At 59.5% G+C, this 14433-nt stretch overlaps 2 protein-coding genes across 3 annotated transcripts in view; one reads left to right on the plus strand and one right to left on the minus strand.

Moving 5' to 3' along the window:
• LCOR (ligand dependent nuclear receptor corepressor) overlaps window positions 1-7466 on the plus strand; it is a 98532-nt gene extending 91066 nt beyond the window's left edge. The window contains exon 8 of the transcript XR_003573949.1: window positions 7455-7466. The gene's annotated coding sequence lies outside the window, so the exon portion shown is untranslated. The remainder of the gene's footprint in view (window positions 1-7454) is intronic.
• Window positions 1-14433, minus strand: part of SLIT1 (slit guidance ligand 1) — a 61619-nt gene that overhangs the window by 2378 nt on the left and 44808 nt on the right. The window contains exons 8-36 of one of the 2 annotated variants that reach the window (XM_027908214.1): window positions 14191-14354; window positions 13643-13790; window positions 13064-13135; window positions 12725-12796; window positions 12552-12623; window positions 12287-12430; window positions 12013-12176; window positions 11877-11900; window positions 11266-11410; window positions 11052-11126; window positions 10684-10827; window positions 10236-10379; window positions 9946-10112; window positions 8729-8861; window positions 7599-7667; window positions 7141-7212; window positions 6842-6913; window positions 6461-6532; window positions 4742-4905; window positions 4258-4382; window positions 3944-4041; window positions 3168-3307; window positions 2699-2792; window positions 2382-2519; window positions 1807-2044; window positions 1586-1716; window positions 1340-1494; window positions 977-1265; window positions 76-287 (exon numbers count right to left, since the gene is read on the minus strand). In XM_027908214.1, coding sequence (XP_027764015.1) covers window positions 76-287; window positions 977-1265; window positions 1340-1494; window positions 1586-1716; window positions 1807-2044; window positions 2382-2519; window positions 2699-2792; window positions 3168-3307; window positions 3944-4041; window positions 4258-4382; window positions 4742-4905; window positions 6461-6532; window positions 6842-6913; window positions 7141-7212; window positions 7599-7667; window positions 8729-8861; window positions 9946-10112; window positions 10236-10379; window positions 10684-10827; window positions 11052-11126; window positions 11266-11410; window positions 11877-11900; window positions 12013-12176; window positions 12287-12430; window positions 12552-12623; window positions 12725-12796; window positions 13064-13135; window positions 13643-13790; window positions 14191-14354 — 3737 coding nt within the window. Of the gene's footprint in view, window positions 1-75; window positions 288-976; window positions 1266-1339; window positions 1495-1585; window positions 2045-2381; window positions 2520-2698; window positions 2793-3167; window positions 3308-3943; window positions 4042-4257; window positions 4383-4741; window positions 4906-6460; window positions 6533-6841; window positions 6914-7140; window positions 7213-7598; window positions 7668-8728; window positions 8862-9945; window positions 10113-10235; window positions 10380-10683; window positions 10828-11051; window positions 11127-11265; window positions 11411-11876; window positions 11901-12012; window positions 12177-12286; window positions 12431-12551; window positions 12624-12724; window positions 12797-13063; window positions 13136-13642; window positions 13791-14190; window positions 14355-14433 lie in introns of both variants that reach the window. The other variant, XM_027908208.1, reaches the window with a different exon arrangement.

The following is a 14433-nucleotide window of genomic DNA, read 5'->3' on the forward strand; positions in this document are numbered from 1 at the left end:
GTGGGACAGCAATGCTTAGCCTGGTGTCGTGGTGTGGGGCTGCCCTCCCTGGACACCCACACCCTCAGCACCTACCTTGGTCACAGAGGGCTCCGGTGTAGCCATCGTGGCACTCGCAGGTGGGCTGGCCACCTGGGGTGAGGTGGCAGTGGCCATGGACACAGGGTTGGTGGTGGCAGGGGTCAGGTGGCTCAGCAGGCTGGTTGCAGAGGGCGCCCTGGTAGCCCTCCTGGCACTGGCAGCTGTAGGAGAGGGTGTCGAGGGGCAGGCACAGCCCATGCACGCACCTGTGGGCACCCGGTGCTGTCAGGACCTGCCAGTGTGGCGTGGCATGGCACCAGTGTGCATAGCCCACCAGCAGCGAGCATGGCATGGCATGGCTCAGCACCAGCCTGGCACCAGCACAGTACTGCACTGGGACCGGCACAGCACCGCTGCGGCTCAGTCACACCACCCCCAGCACAGAACAGCCCTGGCACAACTCAGTGCTACTGACACAGCATGGCAGTGCCTTGGCACAGCACCACTGTGATGGCACAACACCGCCACCACCAACCAGCCACAGGGGAGGGTGGTGGACAGCCAGTGGGAGGTGTGGGTGGGGCAGCCAAGAGGAAGGGACAGCCAGTGAGCAAAGGATTGAGTAGTGTAGTGGAGAAGCCAGTGAGGAAGAGAGTGGCAATGAGCTGATGGAGCAAAGGAATTGTGGTCAGGCAGCCAATGGGCAAAGGACAGCCAATGAGCCAATGGAGCAGCTCAGTTATGGTGGGGTCACCAATGAATTGGCGCAGCCAAAGACCAAATGGGGCAGGCACAACTCTGTGAGGCAGCCAGTGGGTCAGGACCATGGCTGCTGGACAGCCAGTGGGGCCGTGCTATTGCTTCAGGACAGCCAGTGGGGCAGATGGGTCACTGTGGGGCAGCCAACAGGACAGAACCATGGCTGCAGGGCAGCCAGCAGGGTGAGGGCACTCACTTGTGCCCCTGGCAGGGGCCACCACGGGGCTGGTCGCAGTGGGGCCCGTCCCAGCCGGCCTCACAGTGGCAGACGGGGCCCTGGGCGCCGGCGGGCTGGCAGATGCCGTGCAGGCAGTAGAGCTTGCGGCAGGGCTCACAGCCCGGCACCACCCCTGGCGTCATCCGCGTCTTGGTGAAGTCCTGCAGCTCGTTGTTGATGTAGAGGTTGCGGATGCATCCATGGAAGCTGGTGCCATTGAGGAGCTGCCAGAGGCGGAAGGCAGCCGAGTTGACATCCACAGGCATGCCTGGGGAGAGTAGGACCATCAGCACACCTGGACGCCCCCCACGCCCTCCACTGCTCCCCTGATCCCTGTCTTACCTCCCACATAGAGAGGAGCCTCACTGTTCAGCGTGTAGTGCTTCCCTGAGTTGTCCATGGTCATGGGGCTGCCACCATCAATGGAGAGGTTCACCATCTGGTCGAAGGTCACCAGCTCCACGGTGTGGAACTGCCCATCGTTGATGGTCTCAGCACTGGGGGGGATGGCTGGGTCACCAGGGATGCCTCCAAGCCTATGCTATAGGGGTGGTGGTCCCCAGTGAGCAGGGAAGGGGTGGCACGTACCTGTAGATGGCTGAGCTGGGGTGGGTGCCAGGGTCATAGCTGACCCGGACGTGGCCCTGGTACAGCTCCACAGCCATGTGGTCACTGTCACCGTTGTACAGCAGGATGCCATTGCCTTCAGCTGTGGAGACCTGCCACAGGGAGAGGTGGGAGCCCACATCCCTGGGGCAGCATTCCCAGTGCCAACCCCCCCAATATCCCCACATCTCCCCTGCCCTCACCTGAAGGGTGATATTGGCCCGTGGCCAGTCCTGCAGGTCAGTGAACTGCAGGTACGTGTCACGGTCCACAAAGTTGACGCTCAGCAGCTTCTCACACTTGGGGCCACCGAAGCCGGGCAGGCACTGGCAAAGGGCGCGGGCACCACGCTCCACACACGGGGCCCCGTTTTGGCACTCGGCTCGCTCGCAGAGACCAGACTGGCCAGCGGTGTGGGGCGGCATCTCGCAGAGCTGGCCACTGCAGGGCCAAGGGTGCTGCTGGGCAGGGGGCTGGGAATGCACCCTACACCCTGCCCCCTGCTCTAACAACACCCCCGATTTGGGGTCCCTGGGGATGCTCTCCATACACTGGCATCAGAGGGATGCCTAGATGCTGAGTTGTGCCCTGGGGTCCCTCCCCAGGGATGCTGGCTCCCTGCCCAGCTTCCATCCACAGAAACATAGGCTTCTATCCCCACTCCTTCCTTTCACTGTGAGAGGGATGGATTAATGGACTTGGTAGCCAGGACCTGTCCCTCCTGCAATGACACATAACCATCCCCTCTATCCCAGGTGCCCCGTCTTCCTGGTGATACCTGTAGCCCTCGGTGCAGAGGCAGGAGTAGCCGTTCACCTCGTCCAGGCAGCGGGCATTGTTCTGGCACCGATGGTCTTGGCAGTCATCGAAGTCCTCGCTGCAGTTGCTCCCCACGTAGCCAGGAGCACACACACACCTGGGGCAGGTGGAGGGTTCAGGGCTGCCCCTTCATTCTCCCCTCAACAATGGGCACCTGCTCCTCCTGGCATCCCCCTCCCCATGCCCCCTCACCAGCCTGCAAGCTGCAGCTCCCCAAAAGCAAATCTACCCACTCTCACACAGCCAGGAAAAGTGGTTTAGGGAGAGGGGGCTCACCTGGGCCCCTGGCTGGTAGAGATGCATGTGGAGTCATGCTGGCATGGGTTGAGCTCAGATGAGCAGAAATCGGGTGGCTGCTCACAGAATTCCCCTGCAAAGCAGAAGAGGGGATGCCCATCAGCTCCAGGGCCAGAGGGGCAGCTCCAGTCCCTGCGGGACATGGGGAACCCCTGGGGGCCTCAGCTCAAGGCAGAGAGTTTCCATGCCTGTGGCTTCCACCCCCACAGGCACAAGGCTCTGCTCCACAGGAGACAGCTCCTGCCCAAGCCAGGCACTGAGGGCATCCCAGGGTGTGGGGGTTCAGCAGAGTACCCAAAGTTGGGACAGCTGAGCCCAGACGGCATGGTGACAGGCACTGGGACAGCAGGCAGAGCTGCTGTCAGCCTCACAGGTGGGAAGGCAGTACTGGGCACATTTCCCTGCCAGGTCTGCATGATTTGGGGATGGCTAGCCCCATTCCAGGTACCTGTGTAGTGGGCAGGACAGAGGCAGGTGTAGTTGGTGGCACTGGGCACACAGGAGCCCCCGTTCTCACAGACGTGCTCCTTGCAGGGGTTGCTGGTGGCGCTGCAGCTCAGGCCTTCGAAGCCCGCTGGGCACAGGCACCTGCCACAGGGCAGGGGGAGTGTCAGGGGGGAAAGGGAAATGGAGTGCCTGGGGGTGGTTCCCCCAGAATAACCAGGACAGGACCTTGGTGCAGAGCACACATGCATGCCAAGAGCTGGGTTTGGTGTCCCCCTGTTGAACACTGGTTACAGGGGTGGGTGGCAGCACAGCCTGCCCAAGGATGCCGAGTTGCCATGACAAGAGGCTGGCTGTGCAGTCCACTTCCTCACCCCGGCCTGCCATCTATTTTCAGCTCCTAATTGTATCCCAGTTCCTGGAAAGGCGTGAAGCATCCAGGGCAGTGGAGATTATGTGGGGGCAAGGCAGCCCCACAGGGAGCAGCAGTGACCCCAGGACAACAGAAACTGCTCCCAGCCACAAATCCCACTATCCTTTACCTCCCCATGCCTCCTGTAGTGATGGGACCCCCTTTCTCTGCCATGACCTTGGCTCAGGAGCCTGAAAGGATGAGGAGCATGGGGAAGTAGAGCCAGGCAGCATGGGCTGGAGCTACCATATGAGTCCAGTATCCCAGCTATATGCCCAAGGGAGCAGGCAGGAGGAGAAGGAAGTATCAAAACTCTTCATGCTGCTGTCCAAATACCCACCTTTCATGGATTCCTGTCCAGCACTCACCTGAACCCGGCTCCTTCCCCCTCCTGAGGCTGGCAGGTCCCTCCATTGGCACAAGGGTTGGAGGAACAGCCACTGACTGCCACCTCACAGTCCCTGCCCTGGGGAAGGATGGAGAGGTGGGAGCGAGGAGGGTGCCACAGCACCTTGCCCAGCTCTCCCTGCCCCATCACACTCAGTGGGACATTGGGGCACACAGGGAGGGCAGATGGTCGTGCAGACACAAGCCCCAGGGGCATGGCAAAGCCCCTGCTCTGCTCCCTTGCCCTCTGCAGGGACATGTCCCCGTGCAATGGGGACCCCTGGGACTAGGGTACCTTGTAGCCACTGGGGCAGGTGCAGCGGTAGAAGCTGAGGGGGTCGTTGTGGCAGGTGCCCTGGTTCTGGCAGGGGCTGGAGAGGCAGGGGTTGCACTTGGCCTGGACACTCAGGGAGGGTGGGCCTGCGGGATGGAAGGCACGGGGATGACTGTCAGTGCAGGGAGTGATGGGGACGTGTCCTTTTGTGATCACTGATGTGGGGGACAGAGCCTCAGCTGTGTCTGGGAGCAGACCCTTCCCTGCCAGGGGGCTGTGCGCCAGTAAATGGGACAGCCACCAGTTTGCTCGGTCACTAGGGATGTGCCACCAGCCAGGTAAGAGGATGGAAGCATCCTGGTCCCCCTCATCCACAAAGCAGCTCAAAGGCTGAAATCCTGGAGCCACCCAGACTTGAGCACTGCTCTGCTGGGCAAGGGGCAGGAGGCAGCCCAGCTGCCTGTGACAGAGAGGGGCATGGACGGACAGCAGGGGCACCTCTCACCTTGGCACTCAAACTTCTTGGCAGGGGTGGTGAGCAGCAGTTTGCCTTCCATCTCGGGGGGCCCAGCGCAGCGGGCGATGCCTGGCTCCTTGTACCCCGTCTTGACCCAGCTGGAGAGCCAGCGCAGGTTGCAGCTGCAGTACAGGGGGTTGGCCCCAATGGCTCTGCAGGAGGAGAAGGGCAAAACTGCACCCACTGCCCCATGGAGGGAACTGGGCTTGGAGACCTTGGGACTGGGTACAACTCCATCACTGGGCTGGACTGCCAAATGATGGGGGAACCAGTACTCCTCCATTTCTGGACCCACCAGAGCTGCTGCTCATGGAGGGAGGACGGGGACACACAGCCCCACAATGCTGCTCAGTTAGACCACCCTGCTGCCAGCCCCACAGCCCACGTGGTGCCCTGTGCTCTTCCCTGGGGCTCTCCTCCACTGTGCACACAGAAATCCTTAGCAGTCCTTCTGCAGCACACATACAAAGCTGCCTGGACCAGCAAACTGGCCAAAGGACCTTGAGGCCTTGCAGAAACAATAGGACCTGCATGGGAGCTGCAGGGCCAACCTGAGCTCTGCTGCACAAGCGTGCAAGACAGGGACACAAGAGCAGGCTGATAGGGATAAGCAGTGGGCTGTGGCTGGAGCTCATGCAGACAGCATCAGGGGATAAGAAAGAATTGCCCTGGGAGAGGAGGAGAAGGGAGGGTTGCTTGCTCCACAGTGGAGAAGGGCAGGGAAGCAGCAGATGATGTGGAAGGCTGAGGGGCTGGATGCCCCTTTGGATCCTCCTTGACTGAAAAGGTCAGCGGTGATGGAGGGCCAGTGTGACCAATATCTGTGACGAAGGAAGGAGATGGCAGCCCAGAAGGAGGCAGTTCAGACAGCTCATCTGCTGGGGCTCTCAGTCCTACAGCACCCACAGCACTGGCTGGTGATACAGCTCTGCCTGTGGGAACTGGCAGTGCCGGCTGGAAGCAGCAAAGGCAACACAGGCTTTGGCAAGGGAAATCATAGCAGAGCGAGCAGTGTTGCTCCCCAAAAACATGAGGAGGTCAGGACTGGAAGTCAAGATGCTCCTTGCAGACTGAAGGAACAGTCTGAGACTCCCAGGATAACAAGAGCAGGAGTGGCCACTGGCAGACAGGTGGGAACAGCTTAGCAGAGACAGGGAGGGGACCAAAAAAGCACCATGAGCAAAGCTGAACCCCATCCTCAGGTAGTGGGTATGGAGCAGTGCTCCTGAGGTACAGGCTACCTTAAAGAGGGGCTGAAACACCACCACTGGCAGCAGGACACTTGGTGACAGATTTGCAGGGAGCTGTTGCAGGGAAGTGCACTGGCAGAAGGCTAACAACGTGTTGGTGTGGGTCAGAGGAGCCCCTGCCAACCCACAGCCATGTCACCATTTTGCATGGCTTGACCCACATTTTGGGGGACCCCAGAGACCTAGTGGACTGCAGAAAGACTCCACATAGCATCCAGCTAGGACCATAGGGTCATCCCAGCAGTACTGGGAGGCTCAGCGGCACACCTGGTCCTGAGCCCAAGCATGGGGAGGGAAGCGGGTCACAACACCACCCAACAAATGATGTCGCAAGTGCCAGCCCAGAGAAGAGGGGAGAAGGCAGCTCACCCTTCAGGGAAGCCAGGCTCAGCCTAATTTTCAGAAGTCTCCTGAGCCTGGGTCCAGCCCTGAGCCCTGTGGAGTGGGAGATACTCACAGGTGGGACAAGGAGGTGACATCTGCAAAGATGCCCTCAGGAAGGCTGGAGATGTCATTGCCATGGAGAGACCTGCAGAGAACAGAGGGTCCTGTAATGCCCATGGCTCCAGGGTGGGCAGTAAGAACTGCAACCAGTTGGGCTGCCCCCATGTCACAGGTCCAGGTATGTGTGACAGAGCTGGACCCCACCACACTGTCACTGCTGCAGATGCACTGTCTGCTCTGAAGGGCTGCTGAGCCCTGCTGCGCTCCTCCTGCAGCCTGTACCCTGCTTGCCTGCCTGCACCCAACTCCAAGGGGCATAAGGAACAAGGGACACAGGCAGCAGCAGAGAAAGGGCCAAGCAGGGCTGTGAGCTCGGCTACAGACAGGTACTTACAGCAGCCGGAGGGAACGGAGGCCCTCGAAGGCCTGAGGAGGGATGCACTGCAGGGAGTTGTAGCTGAGGATCCTGTGGGAGGGAAGGAGCCAAACCAGCTGTGTGTCTTGCAAGAAACAGACCCTGGGCTACACACTGCCCCTGCATGAACTCCAACTCAAACCACAGTTTCACCCAGGCAGAAGGGTGAGACCCTCGTGTCCCCAGCACCCCCCAGTCTTTGGGGTTCCCTAAGAATAGCCCCCCACAGCTTGGCTGGGCTGTATCCTGGTGTGGCATGCCGCAAGGACTGCACTTACAGGGTGGTGAGCTGGCTCATGTTGGTGAAGGAGGAGTTGCTCAGGGAGCTGATCTTGTTGTTGCTCAGATCACTGGAAAAGACAAACCCCAGGGACTGGAGCCAGCTGGGCCCCGTCCCCTCTCACTGCTCCCCTGCCTGCTCAGCTGCAATAGGGTGCACCAGCAGCATGACATAGCCTCCAAGGGAACAGCAGGGCTGTCACATAGGGTGATGGCAGCAATGCCACTGTCCCACCTCTGCCCCATGCCTGGCACCAGGAAAGGCGGTGAGCACCCAGGGGCTGAGCATCACTGTCAGACAGCTGTGTTCCAGAGTAGAGGGGAGTCACAGAGGGATGTCAGGGGTCCCTGGACACTGCCAGGCCCCTCCTCAGGATCATGCACCATGGCAACAGCCCCTGTTCTCACCCACAGGTCCCAGCAGTGCCCCCTGGCTTCCTGGGCTCCCACTACTTACACAAGCTGCAGGTACTTGAAGGTAGAGAGCTGCCCTGGGACCTGAGTGAACTGGTTCCCATCCAGGTAGCTGTAAAGGAGAACAAGAGCACCTTGGGGTGGCTGAGAAGCAGGAGACCACTCCCTCTGCCCCCTCTTTCTCTTGTGCACCACCACGGACTTGAGGCTGCAAGAAGCATCTCCAGCATCTCTTCCCACCCAGCACCACTACGGGGTTCTTGGGGGACTCATAGGCTGGCAGGACAAGTGCATTTGCACACCCGGGGGCTTTGCATGCAGGTTCCCTAGGGACAGTCTCCCAGCAGCCTACGTGTGCAAGTGCAGCCAGCCATGTGCCGCTTTTACACATCTGATGTGAGCGTGGGAGGCCATAACCATTCCCAAAGCATGTGTGAGAGAGAGCGGAGGATGTAGAGAGAGGAGGGATGTGCAAGACAGTGGAGGGGTGTGTGGGGGTGGTGTGAATATGTTTGTGCACAACCAGTGCCTGCACCCCCTGCACACAGGACTTGCTACCGTCCTGCATCCCAAATGGGTACAGAGCCCCTTTTGCAGCGATGGAGCCTGCACATCCAGATCTGGCGTGGCTGCTTGGGTGTCTCCCTGACACCCATGGTGATGGGTGGCTGAACCCAGGCAAACCACATCCCATCGCCTGTGTGCTTGGGGCTGGGCCTGCATGCCAAGAGCATCCCTGCAGCTGTGGTGAGAGGGATGGCAAGGAGGGGCCGGGGAAGTGGCAGAGGCAGGGTGTCCCTGTCCCTGCCACTGATGACAGGCTGCTGGGAACTAGAGAGAGCCCTGGGCTGCACGGCTGTGTGGGGAATGCAGCTGCTGTCCCTTGCTGACCCTCACAAAGATCAAAAAGCAGGGACCAAGCTGCTGTGACAACACCCCTTGCATGACACTGAGTCAGCAGAGGGGCTTTTGCTGAGCCTCTTGCTGGTGTTGGGGCTGGACAGGGTCCCTTGGATGGGTGGGGGTCCTGCTCCCACTGCAAAGCCAAGATGGAGATGTGGGAAGGAGTATCTCTGCCCTGACACCTGCAACCCCACAGCAAAGTCCCCCAACCCAGAACTGCAAAGTTGATGGTGGTTGTGGGGACAGTTTGGGCACTTGGCCACCACTCACAGCTCTGTGACGTTCTTGGGGATCCCCTTGGGCAGGGCCTTGAGATGCTTGTTGCTGCAGCGGACAACGGTGTCAAGGCAGGTGCACTCTTGTGGGCACTGGGGCCGAGGGATGCAGGTGGTCTCCTCCTTACCTACACCGGGCACAGAAAGCCACAAAGTCACTGTAGTCCAGTCCCTGGGCATTGTGTGAGGCCATATTCAATGCCTTGTGCCTGCCTAGGATGGCTCCCTTCTCATGCCAACCATCTTTCCTTGCCCCCAGAGCGGGGTGTTGCAGGCACAGCTCAGAACAGCTGAGAGACATCAGTGCAGGAATCACTCCTGTGCCCCAAAACTGCCTGTCCCACCAGTGTGGATACAACCAGAGAGCTCAAGGCTGCTCTGATTTTCACCATTTTCAAATAAAAATGAAGTCCCAAGGACAGCAGAGAGAAGGGTGCAGAAGAAGAGGCCCAGCCCTGCAAATCCTCCTGAAACAACCTTCTTCACCCATCTCCCAGACACAGGCTAGAGGGAGTGGATACTGTGCCAAGCAGCCCGAGGAGCCAGCACTGCTCCCCTTCCCTGCCATGGCACTGGGATCCTGTGGGAGAGGCGTCCCTGGGACAACCGTATGCTATCTGGCACCGCTAGGAAAGGCGCGGGATGCAACCCTTCAGTATTTGACGTGGTGGAGGAGGGAAAGCAGAAGAAAGGATGATTTGTTTGTAAATATTTTCCAGAGGGCTCAAAAGCTGCTCTAAATTTAAAAAAAAAAACTTATAAAAAAAGGTTTTTCTCCCCACGCACGCTCCCCGTCTGCTCCATCTGCCCAGCTCTGGCGCATGTGCAAGACTGAGAAGGGAGGGAGGGAAGGAGCAGAATGAATCCCAGTGGGTTTTGTCTACACATCTGCTCCTGCCAGCATCCAGGGCACAGCATTTGCCAGCACAGACCTCCCTACATACAAATGTCCTGCCATGCAGTGGGTGCAATATCCTCTCCTGGCTTTATATCCACCTGTGGGTACTTCAGTGCAGCCCCAAGGGCTGGGTACCAGGATGGGAAACTCACGCATCGTTAAGGGAGAGCACTCACGTGGCCCCTGAGCCCCAGGCTTGCCACATGGCACATCCTGGGAGCAAGGGATGGTGCTGGGACAGGGAGCATGGTGTCACCCTGTGAGGAGAATCCTGGTCTCCACTCACTCCCAGTGCCGTGGGGCCAGTGAGTTACCTTCCTCACACCTGAAGTCAGGGAAAGCCACGTCTTGGAGAGGGATCTGCCGGAGGAAGTCGGGGTTTTGGCACCGAGGGTTCCCTGTCACGATCTTCCTCTTGCGCAGCCAGTCCCCCAGCCAGGCCAGCTGGCAGTTGCAGTTGAAAGGGTTGGCGAGCAGGTTCCTGCACACAGGAAGGAGCACAAGGGCATCACTTGAACAGCCACCAGGCAAGGGGACATCCTGCAGCCCTCTGATGCGATGTGGACAGCCCGGAAGCATCCCCCTCCCTGGGCCTGGGACATACAGTGTGGAGAGGGACTGCAGCGTGTCAAAGGCTCCCGGAGCAATGGTGCTGATCTGGTTGTCGTACAGGGAGAGCAGGCGGACATTGCGCAGCCCAGTGAAGCTGTCGTTGTGGATGCAGCTGATGCGGTTGTTCCTCAGCATCCTGCAGAGGGAAGGGAACCACGGTGCCTAACAGCCTAGGTGGGCTCCATGGGGGAAACCAACCTCAGCAGTGCCCAGGCTCTGCCCACCTCACTGCTGGGCAGCAGGACGAGCCTGAGCCAGTCCCTGAGCAGCAAACCCCTGTCCCCCCAGCTCTGGATACAGCCAGCTGACGGGCAAGGCACTCCTGAGCTGGCCCTGCAGTGATGCAGACAGCACCGCCCCCAGATCATGGACAAGGCAGAGAGGCAAGGAGTAGGGATGTCCCCATCCCTGTGATCACGGGGAAGGGGGGTTGGACTCACAGTGTCCTCAGCCCATCCAGGCCCCTGAACATGCCACTCCGCACAGACTCCAGCTGGTTGACAGTGAGGTGCAGCTCATTCACAGAGGATGCCCCCTCGAATGCCCCATCCTCAATCTCTGATACCTTGTTGTTGCTGAGGTTGCTGTGAAGAAGGGAAAGCTGGGATGGGGTCTCTGCCCCAACCTCATCTTGAATCCTGCCTCACACAGGTCCCACTGAGCACCCTGTGATGCCAGTCCCTCAAGGGACTATCAGGTTGGGACATGCCCTCCACTTCATGCCCCAGCCTGCCCTGGCATCAGGACCTCTGTGTGCCTTCCCAGACCATAGGCATTCCTGACTGGACTGTGACTGCCTGATACTCACATTTTCTTCAGATGTGGGAGTTTCTTGAAGATGCCAGTAGCCTCCAGGATAGATATTTCATTGTTGTTCAGGCGCCTGGGGTGGGCAGCAGGGAAAAGAGCTCAGGGGATGGCTGTGAAGGGCCTGCTACAGCTCAAACCCTGTGCAAAATCCCAGAACCAGCAATGCTCCTGCTGGAGAAGGGAAAGCAGTGTGGCAGAGAGGAGACTCTTACAGCTCAGCCGTGGACTGCGGGATGCGATCCGGGATCTTGGTGAGTTTCAGGTTGGAGCACTCGACCACACCTGATTCACAGCGGCACTTTGGGGGGCAGATCACGTCACTGTTGCACTCACTGTTCAGCTGGTAATCCTCTGTCCCTGCATGATGGATAGGGCAGCGTGGGCTCCCATGGGCAGAGGCACGGGGGGCTGCACCTGCCTCCTCCTCTGACCCTCCCACACCCCCAGCTGGTCTCGGTCTCTTCCCCAGCTCCTCTCATCACAGCCCCTGTGCACGTATTACTCTTCTTTGTGCCTCAAGCAGTTCATCTGCAGGGATATTTGTCCTGGGTACAAGGGACATGGCACTGTCCACCACCCTCTTGCAACTGGAACTGGACTCTGGGGATGCCTCTGTGCCCATCCAGATAACAGCATGATGGGAGATGCTGCATCTGGTACCTAGCGCTTCTTTTACTGTGGCACCTGGGAACTCAGCAATCAGAAATGATGGGAAATGCAGGGTGAGCCTGTGGGCCCTGGCACAACCACCCCCACAGGCAGCCTGGCCAAAAGGGAACCATGCACACACCCACGCACACACGCGTGTGGCTCCTCTGCTCACCTGGGATGAAATACTGCTCTTTGGCTGGGGAAAGAAAAGCACATCAGCGCTCTGAGCACACAGACACCAGGCTGGGGCAGGGCTGAGGACAGCCATGCCGCAGGGCACCCGTGGCAGGGATGGGGACAGCTCTCACCCGAGCAGCGAAACTTCTTGCTCTTGATCTGGCCGATGCGCTTGTTGGCCAGGCGGCGGGGGCTGGCACAGCGGGCACCACTGGTCTCCACGGGATTGGCACGGAGGAAATCTGCCAGCCACTTCAGGTTGCAGTCGCAGATAAAGGGGTTCTGGGCCAGGTGCCTGTGCCAGGGACAGTGGGTGACTGCCAGCTCCAGCCCTGGCTAGCCATCAAGATGTTTCCCCCCAAGATGCTCCCCTGCCCAGGCATCAGAGCTAGCACAGGCACTCACAGGGTCTGGATGGCCCGCAGGGAGGTGAAGGTGCCCTTGGCCAGGCTCTGGATTTTGTTGTCATAGAGTGAGAGCAGTGAGAGGTTCTGCAGGTCCTGGAAGGTGTCCGCCCGTACACAGTTGATCTTGTTGGCATTAAGAAGCCTGGCAGGGAGAGAAGGATGTGAGTCTGGGGACCCCCGGCACTGCACCATGGGCGTTGGGGACCTCAGCCCTGCTTCCTTGTGTCCCCAAAAAGCATCCCACGCAGCCAGTGGCGCCTTACAGCAGCTGCAAGGCAAAAAGTCCTCCGAAGACACCCTTGGGGAGGTCCGTGATCTTGTTGCCATACAGCACCCTGGGAAAGAAAGGCTGGTGTGAGATAAGGGAATGGTGTGGGCCATGGTTAAGGGGATGCAGCATCCACCACACCCCACTCAACCCAGTGTGGGCACTTACAGCGAGTTCAGCGAGCGCAGCCCCTGGAAGGCGTCAGGGGCGATCTCCGAGATCTGGTTGTTGCTCAGGTCTCTGAAACCCAAAGGGAGAAGGTGGCCTGGTCCCCTCTTCTCTTGCCCAACATCCCCATCCTCCTTCTGGGCCCAGTGGACAACCCATAACACCCAGTATACACAGCTGGGGGTATTCAAGATTCCCTCCAGTGCTGCCATATGGGGGACCCATGTCACAGGAGGTGTCCCACACCCATCAGGGTCAGGGGCTGCAGGCTCATGGCAGTGACCAGAGGAGTGAAGGGTTTTGGGGTTTGGGGTGAGCTAGTAGACAGTGCACAATTACATCCTCCGCAGCTTCTTGTAGGGGGAGAAGGCACCTGGAGGGATGGACTTGATGCCATTGAGTTCCAGACGTCTGCAAAGAGAAGAGGGAGGAAGGAGGGCTAAAGGACTAGCCAGGCCCCAGCACCCCATTCACAGGGCTGGGGGACTACAGAACCCCTAAGCTTGCAGCATGTTCCTTCATAGGTGTGGGACCGTTCTGCCCAGAGGCAACTTACATCCTGTGGTTGGGGCTTTGTCCACCAGGGAGGGGTGCCATGGGTGGGGGGGATCATGGTGGCTGGGGTCAGGGGAGCATTTCTTCCCCCAGAACCTTGGGTCTGGGGGGACCTCCTGATTACCAGTGCTTGTGTGCTGTCCCAGCGGGGGCTTTGCACCATAATTGGATTCCCCTAAGGAGATTATTTCTCTATTTACATTTTTAATGCAGCTAAATCCAGGGCTAAATCTGGGCAGTGTGAGAGAAGGGCAAGGAGGGCCTGCCACCCTGTGGGGGGGCTGAGCTGCAGGGCTTGCTCATGTGTCCCCACTGCCTTGAGCCACCCAGAGCCCAGTGGTGATGGTGTGGGGCCATACTCACATCTCTGTCATGGTCTCAGGCAGGTTGGCGGGGATAGCAGTCAGCCCCTTGCCCCGACAGTCCACGATGCCATTGCTGCAAGTGCACATGGCTGGGCAGGAGCCAGAGGACAAGCTGCAGAGTTGGGCACGTGCTGGGTCCGTTTGTCCTGCCAGGGAAGCAGCCAGCATTGGAACTGAAAAGAGCTGGGCCGGGTGGGCTTGTGGCAGCACCCCAAGGAAGGACCCTGGTAACAGCTCCGTGTGCTGGGACAGTTTGTGGCACTTTTGAACAGGGGCGTAAGGTCCTGGTGCATCCCAACCCCGTGACAAAGGCACACAGCTCCAAGGGCTCAGACTGAGGCACTGTCACACTGACAGGGTGGTGTTGTCCCCATATTGTCCCCATATCAGGAACTGTGCTGACCTGAGATGAACCCACAGCATGCATCCAGGCTCTGAGCTCGGGCATGTGGTAGGGAGTGGAGTTGGGTTGCACTGACAGGACACGCTTTGTCTCCCTGGCCCGTGACCCGGCCCTGGCACCCACCACCTCCTTGTCCCCCTCACCAGAGCAGCTGAACTCATTCTTCTGGATCTCAGCCACATTGAGGCCACGGAGCTGGGCAGGAGCAGAGCACTGCGTGAAGAGCCCGATGGTGGGACGCTGGCGCAGCCACTGCGAAAGCCAGGCCAGGTGGCAGTCGCAGAAGAGATGGTTGGAGTGCAGGCGGCTGCAGGTGGATGGGGCAGTCAGCAGCCACAGGACAGCTCCTGCCCACCCCACTGCTCTCTGGCTGCCTCAGTCTGGCT

The sequence above is a fragment of the Empidonax traillii genome, unplaced genomic scaffold (genome assembly GCF_003031625.1).
Source record: "Empidonax traillii isolate 1590-97213 ecotype Southwest subspecies unplaced genomic scaffold, ASM303162v1 scaffold27:size3997909, whole genome shotgun sequence".
NCBI classification, from domain to species: domain Eukaryota; kingdom Metazoa; phylum Chordata; class Aves; order Passeriformes; family Tyrannidae; genus Empidonax; species Empidonax traillii.